This window comes from Haliaeetus leucocephalus, unplaced genomic scaffold (genome assembly GCF_000737465.1).
Source record: "Haliaeetus leucocephalus isolate CR32 unplaced genomic scaffold, Haliaeetus_leucocephalus-4.0 Scaffold526, whole genome shotgun sequence".
Lineage (NCBI taxonomy): Eukaryota > Metazoa > Chordata > Aves > Accipitriformes > Accipitridae > Haliaeetus > Haliaeetus leucocephalus.
The window spans coordinates 5,883,092-5,909,794 of record NW_010972962.1 but is presented as its reverse complement, the minus strand read 5'-3'; the positions used below and the strand labels follow the sequence as shown (position 1 = coordinate 5,909,794).

Sequence of the window (26,703 nt, the reverse complement as noted above, 5' to 3'; positions counted from 1 at the left end):
GATAAACACACTTCAAATTTTCAGCTGCTTCCAGTCCCTACTGTACCTGGAGATGCCTCAATGAAATAGATAGTTAAATAGCTAACCTCAGTGGCAACACCTATTACAGGGTGGGTCAGGAAGGGCTCTGGAGATGATCTGAAACCAAATTCCCTGAACCTCTACAATGCTCACCCTCCAGAGCATGCCTTCGAGGCTAACATTTTTTTTAATACTCCCAAATTACTGTCTTGCATCACTTACCTACTTATGTTGTATATATGTCTGTGTCAGCATCAATAGTATAGGTCACACTTTCACACTTTTGCAGACATTTTGTATTTACATTGAATATACAATTACGTGCAAGAATCAGTAAAACAGTTTAGTAGAATCTTACCAGCTCGACACTTTCTGAGCCTTAAATACTCCTGCATTTTGGTTTCTTGTGATGATCTCACTTACATCTGTAGCATATTTGTTAAGAATTATCTACAAAACCAGAGCAGTAATAAAAATAATAAAAAATACTTTTTTCCAATGTTAATACCTACCTTCATAATGTCTTTTATCTGTTTGGTCTTCTTTAATCTGTGCTAAGTGTGAGTCTTTTTTCAGAAGCATAAATTTTACATTGCTACTCCAGCACATCAGCCATATATCTATGCAGCAACTTGCTCTTTTTGCCTACCTCTATTTACTGTTTCATTTACAGAATTGCTAGCCCTGTAGCTACAGAGGGAACTGAAAAAGACTTCCCATACCTTATATACATTTAAAGGCAACTATTGTTTACAAATATAAGAATCACAACCATGGTGAACAGAAATTTTTAGCACGGTCACTTAATGTCCAGTTTAGTTTATGCTGCTGTCAACTCTACCACTAGATCACAGTGCTGAGATTTTGGAGGCTTAAGGGTTTTGAGAACCTGCCCTGTCACAAGACACATACATTTGATCCTGGCTCTGTCTGGGTCAAATCCAACACACAATAGGAGCACCTTAGCCTATAGGCAAAGGAGTTCCTAGTCCATTTGCTTTCTTGAGAATGGTTTGGAACCACCATAAAAGATATATAGTGCAAAGCAATAAATGCCTTTTCTTCCCCATAGGCACTGCAACAGTGCCTCAGCCTCACATCTCAATGCCTCAGCCTCATGTCTCAGCTTCTTTCAGTTCGGAAGATCAGGTCACAAATTTGGGTAGCCATTCAGGCAGGGCAAAGCAAGGGCTGTCAATGAAAAGTTTAAAGGGAAGCTGTGCCCAGTCATCTATGCCTAGAGAAGTAACCTTCATAATCAATCATTTGTGGTTAGTGAGAAGCCATTGGAAGGAAAAGGTGTAGGAAGTGACTGAAAACTATGAGAATACCAAATGTCACCCAGTGTGAATCCATATGTATTTGAACAATTCACTCTGAAATACAAAAAATTATCTTAACTGGACATTTTTAGTAAAGATGTCAATGATCCCTCTTTCTTATTTAAGGTACAGGAAATCTAATGCTAATTAGGGCGATGTTTCTAGGTGCACAAAATATGTTGAATGCTTTGCAAGTGCTCTTGTAAGAAAATTGAACACTAGTGTCAGGCTAATTTAAAGTATCACTGACATATGTTTTTATTTACTTTGCTAAAATAATGTAATTGGCCTTCCTAACACAGTTGGCTATTTAAGAAAAGTTATTTTAAGAAAGCCTCTATCCAAGCAATGTAAAAGAAAAGACAACTGATATTTCGTTGAAGCCAAAAACTAGAAATGGAACGACAGAAAACTGGTTTAAACAAATCTATGTAGTTTGGACGTGCCTTTTAAATCTTTTCCACAATATGCAATGAGAAATAGTAATGAATGGTCTACCTGTGAAGTAAAAGGAAGGCATAAATAATTCCATGAGTAAAGCATGCTATTTTAAAGTAGTGGCAGAAGTAACATTGTTGATAAATTAGCTAGACTGCACTTAAATTATATCACTGAGCAAAACTATTAATTATTGTTGTAAACATGCTAACCCTAGCTTTTAAAAATCATTTATGAGCCCCTGTCTTCAGGCATTCACGCTGAACATGACCTTTCTAACCTAAATTTCCCAGGACTGTTGAAAGATCCATACACTATATTTTAATGGCCATTATAGTGCACTGCAGCAATGTTTTGTATTATTGATGCTTTCAGACAGTAGTTCAAGTCACTAGTGCATGGTGTGAAACAGAGCTAAGGCAGAAGGTACACAGCCTCTCTGAAACAGGAGACAATTTTTACTAAAAATGAACCTCATCCTTGGATTTGGACATGTAGAACCAAGTATAGATGCTTCCAGTGTTCTGGGGAAATAGAATTTCATGTTCATGACTGACTATGTCATAGATATTACCTAAGCTGGAAAATCTGTATCTGAATGCATATCACCCAAAATTACAAAGGGGCATGAATCTGATAACTTTGCCTATGTATATCTTTATTATTCACTTAAAATAGCTATGTTTTTCTTTTGAATAGTTTCTTTATTTAAATTATCCTGAAAGAACTTAGATAAAACACACTAAACCAACAACGAAGTTTTGAACGAAGCTGCAAAAGCAATAACATCTGTCTTTACTTTACTGATTTTGCCATATAAATGATCTGTTAATCAATTAAAATCTGCCCACGATAAGCAAAAGGAGTGAGTTAGAGTGAAGTCTTTTAAATGGACTAGTAACTCAAATCATAATATCCTTTTAAAAACTTCCATAAACCTCACGCATAAGACCAATGATTAATATAAAATATAGCTATATATTTCACTGTGAAATGGTTAAAATGACAACAATGATTTGAAATTAACATATTCATAAGTTGTTTTAACTTGTAACATTTCACTAACATATCCTAATATAGATATTGAAAACATACATAGTGAATACTTCATGTAGCAGTATGAAATGGAAAATAATATGAAGAATGTAAAAAATTAAAAGAAAAATCAAATCCTCAAAAGCTTGAGAGCTCACAAAGCAAAGCTGTTAGTTACGCTCACTGAATAGCGATAACAACAACAAAACCAACAATAATTATGATGATGATGATAATACAAAGGCAGATTCTCAGATGCAATGCACTATTGCCAGGTCGATTTTCAATTACATTTCACTGATGTATTCATTTGTTTCTTAATGTGCTCATCTTGCCCATTAAGAATAATTAGCAGGCTTGCTTGGTGATTTCCTGGCTTCTGACAGTGATTTTTTTTCTTTTTTGTTGACAACCACTTTTACTTTTGGGAAAGTAATTTTTGGATATTATAGTATGACTGGCATGTAATTTAAGCTTCCTAAGAAATTTAAAGGGAAGATGTAAACAGTAATTTTTAAACAAGATTATTTTAATCTATAATACCTACATAAAAAGCATAATACTAGGCATTAACTGTTCCTGAAGAGCAGAATCTAGGAAAGAAAACAGTATTTTATCCCACATTAACTTCATATAGTATGCTAAACAATTAAAAAATACCATCAGCAATAATAAAAATTAGCAGTAATACATCATTTGTAGTCTGTGGCACCTGGAGCCAAATACTATTTCCAATTACACCAAAAATTCTTACTGATTTCAGAGAGGCTGGTGTGGCTGAAGCAGATCTAAATTTAGCCTAAACTTCTGTTACAGCTAGTCGCTACAGAAAAGAATGCAAAAGAAAATTACCATAAGACAGATCATAAAATTACTACTGAAGTCCATAAAACACATAAAATGCAACATAAATTTTATTATGTGCACTTTTAAGAATCCATTCCACCTACACTGTAAAGTTCTTAGTCTGCTGCACTTTGGCACCCTGCTAATATTAAGCCCATTGTAAAATCCAACACAATAAAAGCACTTTGAATGCTGTGCCTTCAGAGCACCAAATGTTAAAAAAGAAAAATAAATTCCTGTTAGAGCCTTCCACCAATCGCTTCTCTGAAAGGGATTCACTGGGTGAATACAGATGAAGACTTCTTGTAAGACTTCTGGAAATAAAAGATATTTTTAAAACATACAGTGAAAAACTAAGGTGTGCTAATTAGATGATGACATTAACTATCTTTTCTCAGGAGTAAAAGCACTTTAATTTGTTAATTCCAAAGACTGAGTGAATACTTTTAGCACTCGCCAATTTTCCTTGCTATAGAAGACTTCTAAATTTCAAAAAAGTTCAGGTATTTTTATGGAATCTGCTATGCAAGATACTTGCTGACTTGATGATTACTGAGCTCACCTGAAGGTTTCTGTGGGTAAAATGACCTTTTGTTAAATACCTGTGCTTCTATAAAACATCAGTTTGTTTTGTTAGGCTAGTTTTGAAACACTTTTTTTCTTCCATATTTTTTATCCTCATAATGACATAGAAGAAAGATTGGAAGGGGTGATGCTGATTAAAATACACAGAATAATGAATACTTCCTCCTCAAGACGTGAGTATAACAAACTAGAATTTAACAAACTAAGAATCCCTGGAACACAACTGAGAACTTGCATTTTCAAGAAAAAGGAGACTTTTATAAGGCTTCCATCAAGTTTTAAAAGATATAATCTAGGATTGGCTGTTTTTTCCATGAAATTATTAGAGGGTTGTAAGCAATTATAGTTACCTCAGTTACCTCTGAGAAAGTCTTTTTTAACGTAGTAGCTAATATTATTGCACTGCAATGCCTCCTGTTTTAACAGTCATCAGCAACTGCAATTTTTTTAAACCATAAATTAGCTTAACTTATTTTTTTCACTAAGTACTCACTAAGTTAGCTCGCAAATCCATGCAACACCAAAATCTAAATAATTCTGATGATGAAGTGGCCAAAACCTGAAAAACTAGTCTGCCTTAAAATGCAAATGGAAAGATTACCAAGGAACAAAAGCGAATAGATATCTTCCTTTTTTTTGCTCTCAGTTTCTAAGGGCTATTAGTATTCACAGTATATATCTGTTCTTGTTCTGTGCTGATATTTAAAGTGGCCACAAATTATGCTCACTCATTCTCTCCCTTAGCCAAAGTCCAGTTCAATTTTCTGAACTATGTGTTCATACTAGAAGGGCATAATAGCAATTTATTCTAATACAAGAAATATAATAAAATACTTTCTACAAGGGACAGAGGAGTTTTGCAATCTTACATCAAGACAAATAATGATAAATTGATAATTGATTGAGCACACTAAATGGATAATTTGTAGGCAGTTATAACTTAGCAGCAACAATGAAACCGTGCATTTCAATTTACACTGGAAAAGCTATGACAATATACAAATACTGTGAATGTTTTAAGAGGCTAGTATCTGAAAGTAAAAAAAAAAAAAATCTAGTTCTTCTGCAAAACGAACATGTGAAGGGGAGCTAATGATGTGATTCACTGCTACACCTCCTGTAACGTGCAGCTTACATACAGGAATCTTTCAGCACTCAGCCATAAGACAAATATTTACTACTGTACTCGCTCTATACCAACACGCACATTTTTAATTAAAGAAGAAAATGTGTCATTTATTGTGGAGGAAGCTGTAGCCCTGTTCAAGATATTCTACATCTATTTTTTAATTACTTATGTGGGGACTTTTTCTTAATATACCCCATGCTGTCTGTCTTTATATCGATTGTTACTCAGCCAGTAAAAAGGAACGAGCACAACAAACCAGTTTTCTATCTGAATAAGGATACTTTTGATGGCCTTTTCATTTCCATCAGTTAACAGAACTTCTTTGACATCTGCAGAAATAGCAACCTGAAAAAAAGAGCACAGCAAACAATGAGCAAATATGCTTGTCTGTGTGGAAGTGAAGACAGGAGTGACAAGCCTTCAGTATCATGCTTCCTCACCTATTTCTCTGTAACAATCTTCAATCTTTTTTCATTTTATGTCTGCATTATTTTAATCATTCAATCAAATCAGTCAATACTTTTATCATTCCATTTGCGGGAGCCTCTATCTTGCTATCATTCTGTTCCGTAATTGCATTGTGACAGCGGATGATGGTATTCTGAGAGGCTTTCATTTGCGGGCTTCTGTTTATCTAGTAGAGCCATCATACAAGGCTGTCACTCTGCCTTTCAGCTTGCTTCTGTCTGACTGCCTGATGCCCTTCATATAACTTTGCATTGCAGGCAGATGGCTTTGTAAGGGTAATTTTTTTGTGAGCTTTGACATGCTCGCACATTGGGCTGTAACCTCGACACATTGTATAAGAGCGACAGGTTTGTCAAATGCCAATCAGTGTAACAATATGCTTTTATTTGTAGAGACATAAAAACTTGTCTAATGCACTGCACTGCTACATAATATCTCCTGAATACATGACTCAGAACCCAGAGAATGGTGAACGACTCTCCTGAATGGCCAATCTAATTCAAAAGAATCTAATTACCGAGAGCTCTGGATCATGTTTGTTGGTGTAATAATGCAGGCAAAACATTAGCAGCTATATCATGGTGCTCCAACTGTGATTCGCCAGGCTATTCCTGTATCTTAGCAAATGGGACTATAATCTGAAAAAAAAAAAAAAGCTTCGGCTATGGCAATGAAAGACAGACTGTACGTGGCCTGGAATGTCACAACAAGAGATATTGACTACACGGAGGTAAAATGTTTCTGCTCATCGAGGCAACCATAAAATCAATATGGAACGAAAGCAAGTCAATCTAGAAGGTCTCTCAAGACTCTGCAGCTTGACCGCAGCTGAGGCTGTTGACAGTTCTCTGACCCAGCAGTTGGAGGCACTGGAACATTTTTCCTTTTGTTTCTCCCTCTGAATGGGATTGGAATTGAGAAAAGACCTACCATGAGCCCAGCCAAGCATGTCATGCCACCCCCTAGCTCACACACAGCAAGGTCCCTGAAAGAGAGAAAGGAAATGGTAGAACCCATACAAATTAGATGAAAATGGTCAGAGAGACATATATGTTACAAGAACAAATTGCCATCTGCAGTAAGAACTGAGCTACCAGGAAGTTGTAGAGACATGACTAGGCTACCTCATGTCGGTTTGCGTTTTAAAAATAATTATGAAATAGAAAAGTCACAAAGCAGGCAAATCAGTGGGGGTTCCCTCATTAGTGTTCAGTGCAACATTACCACCGCTGAGCTGAAAAATCTGAGAAGGTTCCCTTTTTTCCCTTGTCAATGGCTCTGTCTTTTAAAACTAAACTAGCTAGAGTAGCGAAAGATAATTGTTAGGAAAGGATAACAATGTTAATCCACATTCATTCTTGCAAAAACAGTTAGAGAAGTAAATGGGGAAATTAATATTATTTATATATCTCTCCATATAGTTATGCCTAAAAGCCTTTCTATATTAAAAAGAGAGAAGTTTTAAAACTAGCCAAATACCACAAAACAATTACATATGAAGAAATCCAATGCTTCAATTAGCACTTAAAACTGCAAGTGACCTACAAACAATGCTGTTATGAACAACGATGGGAACAGCAAAGAGTTAAGCCACAGAAAACTAAACCAAGTTAGTGTCAAGAGCCTAAACTGAGCCTGAGCAGAGGGTTGAATACATGGTCTAAAAGGCTGCTTTTAACTTAGACCGTACTGTGCTGTTATTAAGACGCACATGTGAAATATAATTTGGTGCAGGGAGCGTGCTGGATAGGAGCTTGGAGGGGGAGCCATAAAGAATGTCTTCCAGAGCCATGGCCTGCCCCAGGAGGGGAGGAGGGAGGGATGCTGATCCCACAACGAAACTGCGTGAAGCGGCGTCTGGGGCAAGGCAGACCCTCAGTTTAAGAACACACTGCTTTATAGCTAAATCTGTGGCAACTGTTACAGCTGGCAGAAACGTTCCCATTGAGACATTTTTGACAGGCAGAAAATGGAATTTCAGCTAACCAGATTTTTTTTGTGTGCACCTTTTCTTCTCCCCTAAAATCCCAACATTTGAAAATCTATTTTTATGTGAAAGTTGACTACTCACTCGACACTGATATTTAGGAAGAGCATCTAGGATGCCATTATCAGTATCAGTATACAGATGCTGATATTCTGTTCACTGGACTATGCTGTATGACTGTACACTAATGCTTGCTGTCTGGATGGGATAGATTTATTTTTCTTAGACTCCACAAATTTTATTTGAAAAAAGTCTGGTTGTTCTGGTTGTCCTATTTAATGGAAATGAGACAAAAGATGGACACAGTTTGGAGGAACAAGCTGTACACAAACCCAATGAGAATATAAAACAGATGTGGGAAATTTGCTGTTTGTGGTTTAAATAGAATGATTATAGTTTTTTTCTCACATAAGTTTTTATTTTTCTAAACCATATATGTCATATATATTAAAAGTGAATACATATGGTTATATATATAAGATTTACAAGGCACTTAATCCTTTATGAGTCATGCTTATTGAAATAAACACAGAAAGCATCTAGTGTGGGGTTTTTAGTGCATTTTGAATCAAGTCTGTATGTACATAATATAAGAGCATATACATACACACATATACACATATATAATTATGCATATAAATAACTTATTTCAGTGCAAAGTTCCCTTATTAGCAAATTTTCCTTTCAGGCAATATTTAGTGACATTTATCAGTGAGAATTATAATAAGAAACTCTACTCTGAGCATGCTGTTGAGAGGGCATAATCCTGAGAAATCAGGTGTGAAACTGCCCATTTTCTCTATGGAAGTTTGACTGATTGCTGTCTCTGAGTATCCAGGCTTGCATACCCAAACTAGGAAAATGCCCTTTTAGTGAGCAGCACAGGGAGGTTTGCTGTGAAGAGCCTCTGAGAACAAGCAGACTGTATGAGCCATGGCATGGGGCTGGACGGCAAAGTGCTGTAGGGACACCAGTACAGCAGCAAAAGTCACACAGTGCAGGGCCCAGCTAAACTCAGAGGAAGGAGCAGCAGCTACCAGATTAAGTGTGTTAGCTGCCTCCTTTAATCGGGTGGGATTCATTCAGGTGGTGGATGGAGCAGAAATGAGGCTTTACAAACCAGGGCATGCTTTGGTGCCAGGTCTTTGATTTCAGACAGGAATCTGAGCAAGCTGCAGGAACCAGCTCACAGCTGACACGCTTTCAGCTTTGGTACAAGGACAGGGACTTTCAGCTTGGTCTTCCTTATTTACCAACACCATGTGTACACAGACTGAGGCATTTTGTATACTCCAAGCTGGTTCACTTGGTATTAGCCTTGCACCCTCAATCAGAACACAATTTATGCCTCCAAATGCACTGTTATAATGGCTTTTCTTGCACCCCATTCATCCTCTGGACAATGAAACTTCAAGGATTTCCAAATGCAAAGCTCTGTATACTCAAGGGGAAAGAGAGAGGATGCAGGATGGATTTTACTTTTAGGTGTTCCTGTTGGAGCCTTGATAACTGTCTTCTACAAGTTTAGAAAATGTGAAAAACCAAAAACAAATAAAATTGCAGGATGTCTCAAAATTGTTTCACAACACTTAAATACAGGTGCAAATTTCTCCATCTCTATATGCAGTGTTTATTATGTATTTTATCAGGTAATATTTTGCTTGCTTTTGCAACAGATGTCAGTTTAAAGAATGTCTTTTATTTTTCCTGACCTTCACAATCAGTACTGATCGATTGGAGCTTCACTTTTGTTTCCCAAAAATCAAAGTGAAATAAAACGCCTTGAGTGGAAATCAAAAGTCTTTGACATATAGCAGAAAGCTTGCTGTGCAATATTAGTACCCAAAGGCAGCTCAGAATTCTTTGTTAAGAGCAACATGCTTTCACCTTGAACATTTTAAATTTAATCTGAAGACTTAAATCATAGCAATCTTTACCATGCAGATACAATAAAACTAATAGATTGGAAAATATCTTTTTATGTTTAAGTCTGTACCTGAATATTTCATTGTGCTTTAGGCAGTAGTAAGCCAACACTTCTTCAGAAGGCCAAATACCTATAAAACAAAGATATTTGCCATCTTAAACAGATTTTTTTTTTGTCTAAAATAATATTTGAATACATATTACCATTTGCAGACCTCTACCAATTATTTAATTTTCTAAATTTGCTATAATACCATGGAATAAAGAAACAAGTAAGACTTCTAATGGAAGACTTCCGATTTAAGCATTGGAACTGAATATGCAATTGTCAAGACTTTAAAAGTTATGTAAAATTTAACTCTATGAAACTTCTAACATTTGGGTGTTCACATGAACATCAAACTGTTTGTACCATGCCAGATGCCAGGCCCACTTTGCCTTGTAGCCTGCTTCTAACAGTGGACAGGAGCCCCCTCCTTTTTCATTAGCTGTCCTCTACAGTCATTTAATTTCTTCCCAGTTTCTTTTTATTTAGCTCCTTTTCTCTTAGGTTTTGTTAGGTCAGGCATCAGTCTGACTGTAAGGCACAATGACCAGCCACACATGCTAAGGACAAATACAGGACTAGGGCAATAATGCAGCATGATTTCTAGTTGTGGCTCAAGAAGTTCCTGAGAAGGAGAGGAGCTACAAATGATAAGTTCTGTTTAATAGTCACCATGGGATTTTACCAGTTGTTCTGTGGACTGTGGTAAACTTTCCATAGCTGCAACGTCCTGTGGCAGGAAGTGCCACAGTTTTACCACGCTGTATAAAGAAACATCTCCTCTCTCTTGTACTCACCTCCCTGTCATTTTCATTTGAGGCCCTGTAGTTCTTGTATGGGAATAGACAGGAGCAATCATGCTTTTTTCACCTAATCTGTATTATTCATGACTTTATAGGCTTCCGTCATAAAACTTACACTGGTCATTGTCAACCTTGGCAAGTACTTGGAGGCATCCATGCAAATTTAGCCCTTCAACACCACTCACTCATGAAACTCACTGTTTGGTCAGACCAGTTTCCCACCTCACTTGAACATGTAACTGAAGCACCGTGGCCCTCGGAGAGGGCAGCACAGACCCTGTGAGGCTTGCACGCTCTCCTGCAAGCACCGGTCTCCGTTGCTGGAGGGAGCCTGGGGAAAACAGACTCGTATTCAGGCACTTGACTTAGGTTCCCAAAGTTAAGGGAGGATGAATCAAAAGCATATGCGGACAAACTATGGTTGCATGTTTTCCATCAGTTGTTGCTTAGCAATGAAAAAACATGCTTACCTACCTGTCCACAGGTAAAAACCAGGGTTAGCCTCCCCCCACAACACACAGCATTATGAATTAACATGACAGAAACCTAGTATTATGAACTACAGACACCTCAATGGTTTCAGTAAAGAGAAAACCAGACATGTTGAGATATTTCTCGACAGGTAAATTGAATTCCATGCAGCTTACTATGGATGTGCATCCTTTAGACCATATTCAATAATTCTTTATTCTTGAGACATTAAAAACATCACAACATATTTAACAGAAGCAGAGTTTGGAAGAAAAACTGTTGTCTTTTTAAATCACTTAGAGCCTGATTGTAACCATTAAATACATAACTCTTCCTTTCCACCCTGTCAGTATTCTGAACTACCCTTACTCATAGTGATAAATCATGAAAATTTATGAATGTGCTGTCGGCACGCAGATCAAGCAAAAGCCTAGACAGGATTTGGTCAAAACTTTGCATATAACTTTTGTATGACAAAGATCTTAAAGGTCAAAAAAATAGAATGACAATTCATATGTATGACAAAACCACTAAAGCGATATTGGTATTTGTCCTGTTTATGACAGTTCAGGCTGATTACGTGTTCGTGAATGTGCTATTTTGCTTAGACTTGCTAAGGGTTAAAATAAAATATTCACATACGACTACCCATTCTTCAGTGAAACATACACTAAGAATTGTACAGGATTTTCCATCTCCCTTTTGAGCATTTCAATGCTTTTGAGCGTTGAAATATGCTAAAATGACAGATTTTGCAATAAATATAATAACTGTTTAAATATTTTAGTGTATAATATAAAGAATGTTTCAGTTTGCAGTGACTGGTGTATACTCAAGCAATAAAAGTGCTTTTTTTAATATTTAGTGAAGACACGGCTAATTTAATACCATTTATAATACTTATATCTCACATTACAAAAAAACCCCACGCCCACAAACACAAAAAACCTAAACCCTTTTATAGCAAACTTTTAGCCTGAGTGAGTTTTAAAAATACTTGTCAATTGTAGCAAAATCCTTCAACATCTGAGTTTTCAGTACCCTCAGTCAAACGTCTCTGGCTTTTCCACAGTTATTATTGAAAGGGCACTTTGAATAGTGTCACTAAATCTTTTATGAGGGGTCACCGTTCTTTCCCCTGCTACCATTACAATGTTGATACCAGCTGAAACTGCAGGTGTATCAGATAGCTCTGTGCTGAGAGAAGGGTGAAGCACCTTTGGAAAGACAATGCTCTTCTTTAGGCAGATGCTAGTGATGCACACCACTCTCCTCCCCGCTCCCTTTCCCCATAGGGAAGGAAGTATTACCTCAGCAATGATGTAAGTGGCTGGCCAGGAGGTCCTTCACAAACACAGCTCTCAAGTGTGGAAGTACACAGTGCTTCCAGCTAAGCCAAGAAGCCAGAATACCTGCGTTAATTTTAGTAAAAGGAAAAGCTTCTCGTGCTTGAACAGGTAGGTAAGCCTCTTTAACTTCAAAAGAGGGATAAGCTTAAAGATCCACGTGGAGGAGTTTGCATTCTGTCTTCCCCTTCACTCTGACCTACATTCACCAACACAATGACCTACATTTTGAAGTTGCAAGTATAAGATAGTTCTGCTTCTGTTAGAAAACATCCAGCTGTAATGCAGAAATGCAGCAATTCTTATGAGTTAACAACTACCACTAGGTTGTGAAAAGTGTAATTTATTTCCTGCAAACACATACATATGGATATGGATTAAGTTTCCTGTGAACCCACATAAAACAATTCTTTCATATTTAAAATAAAATTGTTCTCATTTTGTATTATGAATTTGATTAGAAATACATAACATGGGTACCTATTTCTATGTGCAACTGCTTACACATGATAGTCAATTATTTACACATGTATAAGCAAAAGAATATCAAAAGCTCCCCAAATGGTGCTTGCATTTAAAAGGTTATAAATATACTACAAGTCCTAGTCAGAGGGACTAAAAATCTCACCGTACAAGGAAACAGACAGAAATAAGAGTTTCTTTTTGCAAAAATAAATACTTTGTGACATTTACTGGGGGTTTTACAGCTCTCTATCACCTTGATAACTACAATGTGAAAACAGAATAGTTGCCAGAAAACACTGGAATCTACTGAAACAAATAAAAAAATTAAGTTGTGTTGGTGTTTAAAGGAGAGCCTCAAGGATTGTGATTTGGCATGTCTGAAGACATGGAAGAGAGACAGTGCTCACAGAGAAACGCCTGCCTGCATTTCAGCTCTTGGCAGGTACCCTTTCACCATTAGGATGGAGTAGGAGATCCACTACAAATGTGCCATAAGAGCGATGATGTCTACTTCCAGACAGCTTAATGATACTTACTACGGTAGTAGCGGTAGAAAAACATTATCACTGCATAGTATGGTGATGGATGGAGAAATGCTATATATGCAGAGACATACAAAATGCAAACATTTCTACAGCACTTATCACTGTATCGTAAAATCCACCACAGTAATGGAGTCTATCTCACAAGAAATTGATGACATCATGAATTTCTATTGTTCCGATTTTGCACATTAGGAACCAAACTAAGAGACAGACACAGATTAAGTTACTCAAACACACAAAATGAAATTATGGGAAGGCCAAGAAAAAAACCTGAGTCATCCTAACACCTTGAGGTATGATGTAACCAAAAAAGACACCCAAACTCTTCCTATAGAGGAACAACATGAACAAAAAATCACAGTAATGCTAAGAACACATAAATTAAGTTGTTTTCATTACTCTCATAGTGCTTGCTAATGGAAAGTGTCAGGTCCTTCTGCACTAGCCATGGAACAACAGTTCTTTAAAGCAACCTTCAACCCATGTGGACTAAATCATGTGTAGGCAGCCTTCTGAGGATTTTTTTTTTAACCATCAGGTGAAGCACCACTAGTCCAAAGCAAACAAAACCTCTCTTGCTTCTGTGCTGAACCTAAAAACACTGAATCCTGTATCACAATACAGAAAATTTTCTACCAGAAATATATTATCCAGTATTTAAAAAAAAAAAATTAAAATTATTGTTTCTCCTCTGTGGCTTTCTACCACATGTTTTAAAGAGTGCTGTCACACATTTGGATAACAAATATTGAGATCTGATGTGAAGTTCTTAAAGAACAGCATGTTATCAGAAAATTCTCAGGATAGAATGCTGAGAATTTTGAGACATGTCTTTTTAAAGAAGACATTTGATTATTGCAAGTATTATGTCACTGCACTGCTCCATAGGTACAAAGAAGTTGCAGTAGCTACTGATTAACTGGGATAGTGCAAGATAGAGTGCAACTCTGTTCTACTGTCTGCCAATATTACACACAGGAAGCAAAGGGGCAATGGGAAGTGTGAACCATCCCTTGAAGCTCTGTGGAGGAGGTATAAAACTGTCCTACAACTGCTTCGCTCATGCTAGGAAATTAAGAAGTTCCTTTCCAAGCTAAGCCAAATGGAAAGTTTTGTCACTTTTCCCTAGCACTTCACATGGCCACATGTACAGACGTCTGATCTCAAAATTCAAATTTTGTCTTTTATTTGCACTATTAAACTATGAGATATCTTCCTATTAATTTGAAGCTTCAAGTAAATTTTGCACAAATCCTATTTTAACCCTCAAAAGCAAAGACAATTTAAATTTGAAAAGTCAGTCATTTTCTCCAGATGAATATACTCAGAAAGATCTTTTTTTCTACTATGTCCTGATTCTTGGCTACATGAAATCACCTTATCTACTTTAATACTCACCAAAGCGACAGGAAAAAAAGCTTTATGGGCAAGGAGATGAATAATGTCTCAAAAGAAGTACCAACAATTGCACTGAGCAATGATGAATTGTTTTCTGACCCAAAGAAAAGTATTTTTTATCCTTCCTGACAAGACACATTGTTGGTGGAGAGCAAAAAAACCTTTGGCACCACAATGGACTGTGCAGAGGTGTTCAATTAAGCACCTATCCAGGCAGGCAACTATTACCCACCTCCTCTGCTAAAAGACTGTAGAGTGGATGGAAAATCCCCCAAACTAAGATATCTACTGGAACAGGATATTCTAGGAATTTAACATAAGGAATTCTAGGAATTTAAAATAAGGTCCTTCCGCTTTTACTGTAGCATTGTTACAATCCTAATTTTACAGTATCAAATCTTATTTTCTACTGACTATGGCTTATATTCAAGTCACGAGGGAAGGTAAATTTGATAATTTCATCCTGGTTAGTTTTTCTGTGGATCACCAACACCATGCACAGCAAGAAGCATGGTACACCTGCTGGAGGTCCTGGAGAAGTAAGAGAGCAGGTCAAAATCGAGGTTCAACAGCATAGTAATTTGGAGTAAATTTTAAAACGAGGCTCTAACCAATATTATGAGCCCTTCTGTCAGTGGAGCACTAACATTCACTTCCAAGTCAAAGAAAAAATATGAAATCATGAATAGTAAAATTATGACTAAGTAACAAGTAGATGCACAGCATATGTCTGCCACATACACCTTGCTAGTAACATATAACATGATTGTTCTAATTTGAGTAATTGCTTGAGAAAGACTACTTGTAATTAATTGTACTGCTGTAGTTAGTTTGCATGGATAGCTCTCAAAAATACTTCTAGCTCTCAACTTTCTTCAAACTCCACACCTCAGGCCCCTTTTCAATATAATTTTATCATTAAAAATGTTGCTTAATATAGTCAGGAAGCAAAGATTTTATTTTCATTCACTTGTTCACACAGCATGCAAAATGTGACACAGATGAAAGGATAATCAGTAATCCAGGTTACCCAAGATCCCACCTAAGGTGTAGTGAATCTAAAAAACATAAACATATGTAATAAGGCACTAATACCACAAATACCCAAATTTTTAGCTGCCACAAAATGCAAGTATAGAAGAGTGGAAACCTTCCATAGAAAATGACTTTCATAATAATCTAAAGACAAGTCTGGTCACTTTAGTAAAATGAAGAAATAGATGGAATTGCTACGTGAGGAAAAAACCCACTGAAAAAACTCTCATTATTTCATTCTGTTTGCAGTACACAAACTCCCTGTTTTCAAACTTGCATCCTTAAGTTTAAGTTTACACCCATATACAGCAGAAGCAGATAAAAGAGGGGTCATCGTCACCAAGCTGGTTGCAGATGGTGTGTCTAGAACTATTTTCCTACAAAATTTAATTTGAGAGCAGATTTTCTAAAGGAGAACAGCTACAGAGTACTGTGCCCTTCTGGACATTTGACTACCTCAGGTGTCAACATAAGAGCTAACCTGTTTTGAAAGTGCAATTGTCTAATCTGAGGCTCTGCATTCTGAAATTTGCAAGCAAGCAACTTCAGTGATAAATGCACACAGTGTGAAAAAAGAAAATTATTTAATGGTCTTTACAGTAGCACCTCACACCCATGTCTTACTGCACCTGACTTTTGCATAAGGCAAACCACCTTTTGAGTCCAGTGGAGTAATTTGAGGCAGGGAGAATGGCTAGCTTATTTTTCCACAGCAAGAATGCTATAAGTCAGTTTGAAAGGTACAAGAACACCACAAGAAATAGAAGATACAAAGAGAAACACATCTCACCATTTTTCCCTATGCATGTACATTTTATAGAAACTCTTGTCTCTCTTTCAATCTAAAGCAGAATTCATGATATTTAGATCATTGAAAAATATGTGTAAGCACCGCCTGAGATCTTCAGCCTAGGCAAAATGGCCTCAGCACTGTATCACTCACTTTCATTCTCATTATTATTCAAGACTAGGAGGGAAACATGATGGTCTGCAATCTGCAAATTTCTTTTAGAGCACAAACTTAAGAGGCTCGGTGGAACTGATGTGGAAATACAGTAACAAGCCAAAGCTGTAAATGTATGCATATCTCTTCCATAAGAAAAATCGGCAAACTGTACAAATCTACTTGTATGATTGTCTTTAACATGCTTTTTTCAAATGAATGAATTTGATTGTGTTGTGTGGGGTTTTTTAAACTAGTTTTCAAATAGTTATTAAAAATTAAACAACACTGGAACAAACCTTCTGTGATTATAGCCTTCATTCTCCTGCAAAAAACTGGATCTATAAATTTATGTACCATTGTAGATGTAAATTACAAAATTTTATATTCAACTATATTAAAACATCTATTCCAAAAATGATTACCAGTTGTGAAAAGCAGACAGGCTTATCACTTGCTGTCAGTTGTTCATGTCTAGTTAAGCAATAATGTGCTAAAACTGCTCTTTTGTTTTGTGTAAGAATTTTGGCAATAGAAGAAATGAACACTCGTTTAATAAAAACTCAGGCTGCTTTTTGCTTTGATGGAGGAAGCAGCTGCCTGTTTTCATTTGCTGCAGAGCAGCAAAACCCATCAATATAATAAGCAGCTTAGATGCATCCATCCACAGCATCTGTAAGGATATAGGGCTATTCGCTCAAAACCAATCCTTGGTTTAATTTTAACAAAGATGTGTCTGACATATTTGAAAATGCATTATAATAGGGTTTTGAAATGCTAGTATTTTCTCTTTTCTTTTTAAATACTTTTCACAGATTTTGAAAGGCAAGTATACATATTGGAATGATAGAAATGATAAAACAAATATTGCTATAGCAAACAGCAGAACTAGCCTAAAAATGCAAAGATGGAACATTAAGAGATGCCTTCTGGTTCACAGACTCTCCTGTCCCTTGAAAATATAGAAAAATAGTATTTCAATCTTTTCAGTGAAGGGTTTTTTCACCATAACCAAGAGCAGAGAAAGATACTAGAAATAAGTATCACAGAAAAAAACCACCCTGCAAAGACCATAGATACATTATACTACTATATTTCCTGAGATACACTTTTCCTTCCCTCCCTCATGCTTTGTTAAAAGTAGATTAATATTAATGCTCATTCCAAAGATACTTATCAAATTTTTTTCTACCACTGCCTGAAAGTAATATAATTTTTTTTACTAAGTTTCAGCAGTGTAAGTTTGTCCCAAGTGACAACTTCTAATTGCAATAAAATTTTTTAATTAAAAATAGAGTCATAGGACTTCCATACATAATTACAAAAACAGGAAGAGTGAGATAAAAGACCACCCAAGATATAAACTATAAAACTCTATTTTCACTCTAAAAATGCGATACAGCACATTTATATTATTAAAAATACTTAAGACATTATTATTATTTTAGTGCTGTTTGGCTTTCTAAGACCCTTCTAAGCTGAGCTTTTAGATGATTTGCACATTAACTGAGAAGTCAGATAATTCTTAATCCTCCTCTTTTTCAGATCCAATAATGGATAAGGGAGCATCTTAGCATGATCAACTAGCAATCTGCCTAGCCTGAGTGGTAGTACACCTGAATTTAGGATTAGTCATCCAGTCTTCATAATATCTGATTTAAATGAGCACTCATTCTGGGAAGTGTAGAAAAAGAATATTCAATGATATTTGAACTGTACCATTTAAATATGTAATAATAAATTTTGAGTGCATGCATATTTATTTGCTTCACAAACAAAAAGCCATACAGAAAGGAAGATTTCTAAAGAATCACGTCCAGACAAATAGTTGGATAGTTCAATTAAATAACTGCTTTTTTCAGTATTCACAATAGCTTATATATATAATCAACCTTATCTCAGCTGTAGCCTTGTATCTCTATCTAGTCAATTCCAATATCCTAATTTCACTTTTGTCTATAAATGAAGTGAGTAAACTAGTTGGTTTGGGGATTTTTTGTGTGGTTTTTCATGGGGGTTTGGGGTTTTGCTTTTTTTTTTTTTTTTAATTTGTTTTGTTTTTTACAGCTGTATCATGGGTAGAGAAAGTAACAAACCTGTATATTAACCCTGGTTACTAATATTGCTTATCGTCCTCAAATATTTGATACAGAACATGGAAGTTTGGATAACTGATCTATGCACCCTTATGTAGTGCTCAAGATAAATAAAGTGGAATTTATTTGGCAGATTTTGACTGTGTTCAGAATTGTCTAGAGCTTGGATTTCTCATGTTTGTTTTTTGTTTTTTTTTATTATTATTATTTTTATTTTTTCCCCATCAAATTAACTAAACAAAGACAATACCTTTCTGGTCCTAGTAGCTTCTGATTCAGTATTTTTCTCCTTTATCAAACTGCCTTTCTACACAGTTTACCAAACTATTAGAAAAACATCTGCTCTGTGCTGCCAGGAGATATTAATTGTGTGCAAGTGGAAATAATAATGGTGTGCATGGTTCAGTTTGAAGGCTTTAGACCATCTCTCTCTAACAAAACAGTGTATCACAGTACTTGGAACTTCATATACTGGCAAAAGGGGACCATGCATCCTGCATATTCTTAAATGAAATCATTAGGTCACCATATTTAAAAAGCCTTGATTCTTTCTCCGGGGGTATCTTCAACTGGTGCTAAGCATGCAATTTTTAAAAGCCTACAGTACTGGCAACCACCCTGCAGCAGGTGCCCAAAATCTCACTACATTACTAAACCTTGTTTTCATCTCTCACATGGGATTAGATTTGTAACGAGTTCTTTAAGTGAGAACGCTGCACAAGGACGAGCCACTCTCAGACATCTCATCTATTTATAGATGCAGATGGATCTATGTTCCATATGAATTTAGACTGTAAGAGTTAAGGCAAATGCTATCATTTATAGTGAGGGAAAATATTTAAAGTTTTTTCTGAAAGGCCAAGGATTAAATAGGCATGAAGATGCTTCAGATCCTTACAGGTCAGGTTTGACATACATTCATAGGGCAACACACTACCATTGCTTATGGCTGTTTTGCCTGAACAAGTTTCAAGAGCCATAGCTGTTGATCTGGCACTTTCATGAGCACTAAATACAGCGGGCCAAATCTTCAGCTGGTATTATGTGGTATTATGCCAGTGTATCCCAGCTAATGAACCAGCCTTGAATTTGAAATATGCGTGGTCTTTCTGAGAAACCAAGTAGCCTTTATTATATTAGTATATGCTAGTAATACTGCTTTGGATAATTTTGTAGAGTCAAATCCAAGGGTATCCTTCCCAGGAAATCAATGTTTCAGTGGGTTATGTTAAGGGAGGATACAAAAGTGGTAAAAGTAGAATTTAGTCTCAAAAGTGGCCTGAAATATTAACAACCAATTTTCCTTGATTACTTTCACATTTCCCATGTTACTGTAACGAACTATGACTTAACTGACCACATTCTTATTTCACAAGGCATAAATAATGCAAAAGAGCAACACAGGTGTTACAAGAATTCTGCTGAAAAACATTGTAGAGCTGTATAAACACTTACTTTTTTACATTCTAACACATAAGTGCTCTTAGGTCAAGAATAATGTGCTTTAACTAAGATATATGGCTTAGGGACTTAGAATATTTTTCAGTGTTGAAAGAACATATTTCATAACATCCACTGGATTGAGTCTCAAAAACAAAGGAACAAAACCAAAGCAAATCATTACACCCAATATAATTAAATGAAAGCATGAAAGCCTATGAGCTAACCTCATAACAACATGTTTAGGTTTATCATTGGTAGGTATTGAAAGAAAGTTGATCAAATTCTTAATTAAAGTGAGCACACATTCTCTGACTTCAGGAATTGCTCAGTCGTATGCCAGCACAGAAATTGGGCCCCACCTTTTGACACAGCAATTTGAGTGGGAGACTTTTCCCTTGTGTGCTCCATTCCATGGTCACCACAGACCCTTGGGCGACCCCAGGATTCTCTCTAGGGAGCAGCAAGGTTTTACACTACGTAACCTAAGCCACTTCGTTCTTTGAGGCAGATTTTTTCTAATGGCAAAGACAACATGGTAAGTCCTCAGTTTCTACAGCATTTCTTGCACAGATAGACCTTGAAACACAATGTTAAATCTGCATCCTGAACTCCCATACTAGGAGGTAGACTCTTTAATACCTAGATTATGTTTTTTCTTAATGAGTTTTGAGTTCAGACTTTAAAAATGGAGAGGCAGGTGTATAATCTTCTGAAATTCAAACTTTTTTCTTAAGGATTAAATGTGTTGTGACACTATTTTCATATTGCTCTCCATCAATAAAGTAGTAACACTGTAATAATGAGGAAAAGCACTTTTTAAAAAAGTAGTTGTATGTCACCATTATAGTAATTAGCAGTTAACAACAAATTCTAGCGCTTTCTTGTTGTTCTCTTTTCCTGTTAAGAGTTTCAGTCACAATAAAAGAGTAATTTCCTGTTACTTCTGGGGAAGCGAGGGTGGTGGAGGAAGAAGGGATCATGAAATATATGCAATTTTCATATATAACACATTGCTGAAAATGTAATTCTCTATGTGTTCTTTCCTGAAAATATGTTCTATATTCCTGAATTGTCTTTGCTATCAGGAGCAGGATTGAAATCTCCACTTTAGTATTTATCTGAGGCTGTGATAGCTCAGTTGTCTGCCTCCAAATGCCAAGATAGGGGGAATCTCATCAACTGGAGACCAGCTGCATGATGGGCAGTTAATAGATATATCAAACCTTAGGATATATGCTAAGCTGAGGAGATGATTGGTCGGTTGATATACTGATTGATTAGCATAGGGAGAATGGGTTTCTTCTTGACAACCTAAGATTATGCTTCAGCTAAGCTCAAATTGCTTACACCTCTTCTATTGGGTTTAAAATTACAGTCCTGTCATCTAAACTCTCTCTTCAATGAAATTTTTACCATATATAAAAATTAAAGGGAAAAAGAAAGTAGGTGCAATGGATAAGAGTAAATGGGAGTAGATATATTTCACACTACTGCTGTTGGTACCACTAGAAAAAGTTGATAAGTAAATCCACTTGAAATACGTTACATATTCTGTACACTACTAGAGAGCACTTTACAATAATTTAGCGGGGGGGGGAGGAGTTCAAAATACTAAAAAGGAATGAGTGCTGATATTATTGCTTTAAAAAAACTACAGAGGTTATTAAGTGAAGTAATTATATAATTGTGATAATACCAATACATTTTTGTGCTCTTTACAGGCATTTCCTAGCTTCTGTAGAAATGTATCTAAATTATATTACAGGTATCAGGGAAATATCATATAATTGCAACAGAATGCATCACCTCACAGAGAAAGGCTTACATTCTGCCAGCTAGAGAAGCAACATATATACTTTCGTATTTTTCCTTGAGAAGTCCAGAATTTGTTTCCCCAAGAAAGCAGATGGAATTTAATTTTATTTATAAAATATTTTAGACTGTGTCATCAGTAGGGCACGGACACTTAAAGAAAACACAATATTTAAAAAAATTACTATACTATGTAATTATATGTTGCCAAAACAAATGCATTTCTTACACATATCATCCATTTAACTCCCAGCATTACACATTCTTCTTAATACCGGGCTTTGTCAGTTAAGAAAGATACAAATGCTATTAAACAAAACATTAAAAAACCCAAGCAAACTTTTAATTATCTTTAATTTGATACTTTGAAACACTTCTCTGCTTGGGCAAATAAGAATTGGTAGTCATGTAACCAAAGGAAAGTGGCTCATTGAGAATGCTGAAATCTGCATTAATAAATAAGACTGGGTTTCTCAGATTTTTTTCTTCCCTTTCGTATCTGCTATGAGCGGTAGGGGATCAGCTGCAACTCAAATCCCCAGCTGAACAACCCAAATACAACCGAGTGAGCAGACTTAAAACAAGGCCATTTATTGGTGCCTGTTATGCAAACAAAGCATCCAACTCTTAGAAACAGATGTCAACTGAAGCATATGCTTACTGTAAACTGGAATTTGATTCTCTTTATAAAAATAGACTTAAATGGGCCTTCAGAGACTAGGCTGCCTCTTGTTGTATACCATTGCCTAACTTGATTCAGCCTTAAGCTTTTTAAAAGATGAATAGACTGATATCTAAGGGCAAAAAAATAAAAGTAAAAAAAAATTAAATGGGAAATAAATGATAACATGTTGGAGCAGTTCCCAGAAGCAATTTTACAGATTTTCTCTAAAAACACAAGACAGGAAGTTCAAAGCACAGTGCAGGTCACCTATGGCATGTGGAGTTATCATTTTTATACCACTTAGGGTGAAAAAGGGACTTTATGTTCAAGTGGTAAGTTTAGTACTCTGCTTTTTCTTCTTCCTTTTTTTTTGCTTTTTTTTACCTCTTCTCACATCTTGATGCCTTTTAAATGTCACTTATTTTACATGAGGCAGTTGGTGGAGACATGAGTCAACAGCAATCAGAACCATTATCCCCTGCAGCGAGCCCTGGTCCTAATGCATTATGACACCTTAGCTGGCCAGCCACCGATTTACCTTTCTGCTTCTTAGGGAATTAAGTGGCATCATGTGAAAATGGTTGTGATATGAACAGCATGGGCATAACTGGTATTAAATTTACCTCTCAGCCTAAGTGAATTTTCCTCACATGTGACTAATCAAAATGAAAGCTGTGGACATGGGCAGATCTGGCCAGCACTTCTCCACCCCTGGGATTGGGGCTATTTTGTTTTATCTCTTTGTACAAGCTGGCAGAAGTTTAAAGTGAAGGGGATAATCCAGTGCTGGTGTCTTTATGAAATAACATCCTTACATGAAGAGGCTTTTAACTGTCTGTCGCTGTCCTCTCAAAAAAAAAAAAGAGCGTGACAATCTCATTTTGCTGAGCACCCTCCCATGAAAGGAGAAAATAATAGCCATAACAGCTATGGCTAGTACTGACCTTACATGATCCATTATCCACTAAACACTTTAAAAGTCAGTTTTACATACACTGTGGGGGAAATTAGAGAACTATCACAATCATTTTCACTTTAGTGAATTTGTCTTCTGTTTGAAGTCAGTTACTTGATATCCTTGTACATAACCCTCCATATCGCTCCAAAAAAGAAGGAAGTCTTGCTTTAAAAATTGATCTTGTGCAAAAAGGCAGGAAACACACCATACTTCTCCTATTCTGATTAATAAAGATACTGGCAGCAGTGAAACTCAATTTAGCATGAACTTTCTTCAGAGTAAATGTGAAATAATACAAAAATCATTATATAATTTAGAAGTGTTCACCATCAGTACAAAAATATTTTTATCAATCATTTCAGCTGAGATAAGTAGGTGCCAAAGAAAGTGCAGGCAGAGCAATTATCATCCTGTGCAGTCAGAAAGATATTTATTCACAGACTAGAGTGACTTGCATTTTACTACAAACCAGCTGTGAATGTTACTGATAATAACAGCGGTACTAGATTTTCCCAAAGTACTGTAGTCTCTTTCTAACAACTTAATTGTACAGGACAAAAACGCCTGGAGCATGAAGTCCTCTCCTACTTGCAAGACTGCTCAACCTTCTGTGACTGTGAGAATTAATTTCTAATACATTAATTTTAGTCATTTACTGTTTGCTGTAAGTTAAAGTCAGTAGTAACCCATAGCTCCAATTAGAAGTATTTATTCTAATTTTATTCAAACAAATGTTGATTATAAGCTATGACTCAGTGGCTCAAATTTGAAGATTCACCCAGTCTATCCGAACATCAGTTTTAGGTTCAAGTTGTGCAAGTTGTCCTTTTCAAACATGAAATTTGGCTTTTTTTTTTTCTTTCCTATGATGGTTTTATTTTGCTTCACACACCAGGGTTTGCTATGTCTGGAAAGTGCTAGGAGACTTTCAACAATCTATTACTGTATATAATGTATGTTTGACTGGAGGAAAAAGAAAAAGGGCAGAAGAAACTTATGAAGACTAAATTATGGCATTTACAATATCAAAGCATACTTTTCTTACTGAGAGACAAAGAAATACACAGATTTACATCAAAGTATCTATCTCACATATAATACTAATTTTTTAAGAACCTAAACAAGCACCAACAAACACCATAAATATTCTTTACACTCATTTGTAGAAATGATTGAAGATAAAGATTAGAGAGAGGGTTCAGATTTTTAATCATTACAAACACAGGAAAAAATATTCATCATGCATGGAGCTTGCCTGGGTAACCTTCATTTTATCAATAAGGCCACATAATTAAGGTCAAGTTAATGTAGAGATTGAAATTTAGGGAACACGTCAATTAAGATAAACAGGAAAATTACCTCTTCCCAAAAGGATTAGCCTCAAGTGGAAAGGTTGGTTCAGAAAATTACAATCCATTTGGTAAGGAAGACGGATCCACAATAAAGTCAAATCTGAAGTGCATAGGCTGGCATATTTTACCCAAAAGAGTTGCAGAACAAAAATTAGAATAAAATAATCTTTCTTTTCCTTTTACTATTTTCCCTAAAAAAAAAAAATAAATATGATTTGCACAGCAAAAATGGTTACAATACGTATGACATGTCTTCCCTTTTTTTTTTCTTTCTTAGTTTCAGACTTAATTGGACCTTGAAATCTTAACACCCACAGAAAAACAGAAGGTACCCTGTTTTCAGTTACATTATACATTAGCGTCACTGTAAAAATATCTGGACCAAATAGATATTTGTAAATATCCACTTAAGATTACCATCTTTTGCATGCTAAAATACAAGAATAATTATTTCAGAGTTTGACAAGAAACATGAGAGTGACAAAACACAAGCAAAATTGATATTCTCCATTGTCAAGATGGTCCTGTCATTTCCCATCTAGTCATGCCCACTTCAACGTCTCAAAAAAGATTTAAAAACTAAAAAATTTCCATTAATTGTATTCCTTTTTTGTTTTATTGCATTTGTGACAATACAACAAAAAAACTAAGAAAAGTTTGAATAGATTATGGGAGCCTTCAGTAAGATGAGAAGACTGATAACTGTTTGAGACATGGAGACTTACAGTGACACTCCTCTGACATCCTCCGCCAGAAATTCTGTACCTAATTGCATGCTACTTCCCTGCTTTCCAAACACAGAATAACACAGTAAACAAAACAAAGGTGGCAGAGTTGATAGGGTCAAGGCTCGAGTAGAATGGTTAACAATGAAAACATGGCACTGGGATAATGTTTTTTCAAATGCTTATCTTGAATGCTTTCCATTTATCACCTAGAAGTACGTCTGGGAAGCTGGGGTTTTGTGTATATATATATATACAAAACCACGAATGTATGCACGTATTTGTTTCCATCCCAGAGTCCTTATAGGAAGCAATGGTTTGCTGAAGTATTACTACTAGTTTCTCTTTCAACAACTATACCTCCAAAGTAACTTCCAAAGCATCCAGCAGAATTTGCCTCATTAAACCTCCTTGGGGGCAGTCATTGCTCTGACAGGTCTGCCGGTACCAAAACGCCCAGGACCAGCCTGACATGACCAATGCAATCACTGCTCACCTTCTGTCCTCTCCAGCTACTCTTTCCAGAAGACTGGCTCGAAAGTGTTACACCACCCTGACCACTGCAGCACCAGGTACGGTCACTTCATCTCCTAGCCACAGCACACAAATGAACCTAGCATGTCTATTTACAGATCTGCCATCTGACTTAAGTTTCAACTGACAACAGAATGTTTTTATGCCATCCTTTTTTTAACAACATTCTGGGACTTAGATTCTGGGAATCCATGCCAACTTGTCTGTATAAATGTGTTCTTATTTAATAGCAATTCCAAAGGTTCAGCTTGGGTTTTCTCCCCCCCCCCCCCCCCTTTTTAAAAAATACATCATAACAAAAAAAATTTTT

At 36.1% G+C, this 26,703-nt stretch overlaps 1 protein-coding gene across 1 annotated transcript in view; it reads right to left on the bottom strand.

Annotated features, from left to right (window-relative positions):
* Positions 1-26,703, bottom strand: part of CAMKMT (calmodulin-lysine N-methyltransferase) — a 221,356-nt gene that overhangs the window by 34,813 nt on the left and 159,840 nt on the right. Inside the window, exons 5-8 of the mRNA XM_010576536.1 lie at positions 9,828-9,888; positions 6,775-6,829; positions 5,658-5,721; positions 380-446 (exon numbers count right to left, since the gene is read on the bottom strand). Of these exons, the coding sequence (XP_010574838.1) occupies positions 380-446; positions 5,658-5,721; positions 6,775-6,829; positions 9,828-9,888 (247 nt within the window). The remainder of the gene's footprint in view (positions 1-379; positions 447-5,657; positions 5,722-6,774; positions 6,830-9,827; positions 9,889-26,703) is intronic.